This window comes from Pseudomyrmex gracilis, unplaced genomic scaffold (genome assembly GCF_002006095.1).
Source record: "Pseudomyrmex gracilis isolate BER0280 unplaced genomic scaffold, ASM200609v1 scaffold_1469, whole genome shotgun sequence".
NCBI classification, from domain to species: Eukaryota; Metazoa; Arthropoda; class Insecta; order Hymenoptera; family Formicidae; genus Pseudomyrmex; species Pseudomyrmex gracilis.
The window spans coordinates 1-2,058 of record NW_018022053.1 but is presented as its reverse complement, the minus strand read 5'-3'; the positions used below and the strand labels follow the sequence as shown (position 1 = coordinate 2,058).

The 2,058-nt window shown below is 32.4% G+C and overlaps 1 protein-coding gene across 2 annotated transcripts in view; it reads right to left on the bottom strand.

The window, feature by feature from the left end:
* Positions 1-388, bottom strand: part of LOC109862190 (cytochrome P450 4C1-like) — a 27,722-nt gene extending 27,334 nt beyond the window's left edge. For both annotated transcript variants that reach the window (XM_020442156.1, XM_020442157.1), the window contains exon 1: positions 199-388. In XM_020442156.1, coding sequence (XP_020297745.1) covers positions 199-286 — 88 coding nt within the window. In that variant the 5' untranslated portion in view covers positions 287-388. The remainder of the gene's footprint in view (positions 1-198) is intronic.
* Between the last annotated feature and the right edge of the window lie 1,670 nt (positions 389-2,058).

Genomic DNA, 2,058 nt, shown 5'->3' with positions numbered 1-2,058 from the left:
TGTATTATATACTTAATATATTATTATAACGTAGATAAGTATATTATAATATAGATTTGATTATCCGAAAATTATTATTTAGGTTTTGCACATTATCATATAGTAACACTGATATATTGCTTGCTGTATTTGAACTTTGACTGTTCTTAAGAAAATGTAATTTTACACACAGAAATGACAGAAAATATCATACATTACCACTTATTGCGTTTAGTGTATGTTTGCTAAGAACTAAGACTAAATCTTTTATAACTGGTCCTTCATTATTTTTTAGGAATTTTATCATCCGGTTACTTTCTTCAATCAAAACGTCAACAAATTGTCGCAGTATGGTAAAATGAAACGTAGGCGTTAATAGTTTTCGTCGAGTGTGCCATTTGCTTCCTGATGAAAAACCAAGAACATCAGATTAAAAGTTATCTTTTGTGCCATTTATCTCAATAAACTATTTTCAGTTGTACATAATATAATAATTATTATGTGTAACAAATTAGTGTGTACAAAGTAAGCGTAACGCAATATGATGCTTATATGTTTCCTTACGAAAAAGAACTACTGCCGATTACATATAAATAAAGTTAGTAATATAAATATTACTGACAATCACATAAGAATATTATTAGGTATTACAGGAATCACTGAGAATATTACTGGCAATTACACACAATGCTAGTAATTTTTTCGTACCACTGCCGCAATATATTACTGCCAATAGTTCTTTTTCGTAAGGGTATAGCTGAAAGCCGCACAGTTCTGTTATTTAAATAGAATTGCAACATATTTCTTTATTATATTACACTATATACTTTATTAAAAACTAAGGTAATTATTTACATTAGGAAAAACCTCAGTGATTTTAATAACCTTGAAATATGTTGTCAAGATTAACAATCTGAAAAAATGTTCTTTATCAATATGACCGCCGTTCGACTTTAGTTTTCGAGATATTCACAAAGAACTAAATACTCAGCAAACAATTTCTGAAGGCGCAGACTTTGCGCAACAGAAACTGTTTGTAAAAATGCTACAATACGGAAACATGCATTGATGCTGCCAAAGCTGTTAGCACACAGAGACAAAGGACGCAACAACTCTGTTTGCAATATACATGAGAGTATTGCGGCCAAAATAATTCCATATCTCAGTGAAATTGACAACAAATAAATTGATAGCAAGCAGCTCTGCTTTTAGCAATACTATGACCAAATAGTCCGCAAAACCGTAACAGCATCTATTTACGATAAAATAGTGGCAACAGACGGTGATCAAATCTGTTCTAGATTTGATGCGTCACTTTGATTTTGCTTTGCTAGTAGCAGACCTGTTATGATTTTGGTCTCATTTTGACATCTCGTATGTTTGAAACATATCACCAAACTATATCCTAAAGAGGACACAGATGGATATGGATTTGGTCTACAAATTTTGCTGGCGGTTGGCGACAAAATCGCGACATCCCATAACCAAATTGTTTGCTGGGTATATGCTTAAATGGCAAAACGCATACAGGCTACGCCTGTTCTTGCGATATAGTGTCGGACTAATAGTATAACAGTGAAAGCAGTAATTAATGTAAACATTCAAAAAAAAACATTTACGTAATATGTTTGTAGTGTAAGTGTGTAGGCAGAGGGGCTTTGCCCCATCTCCTGCACTCCCCTGAAAAAAACCTACTTAACTCAATCTCTAAAATCTTACTGCAATATAGTAACCCAGATAGCACAGGATGTCTTATGGACGTTCGTTCTATCTGGGTTATCCATTTTATGGTCGCACGTCCGCGGACATGAATTAGACGTCCATCGTATATCCGATTTCGGATGTCCTTTAATAATCAATATTTAGACGTCCATAAGATATATTTGCTCTTCAGCCTATCTACCTACAGTAATCTTATTTTCATATCTACAAATTTATAAAAATTATGAAGTGACTCTCACACATCTATAAAAAGTGTTACATATTAAAAAAAGTAATCGTATATACATGTTAACTAATTATGACTGACAGATATATTGTATTAAAGAAATTCTTTATGTATCTATCACGTGTACAATC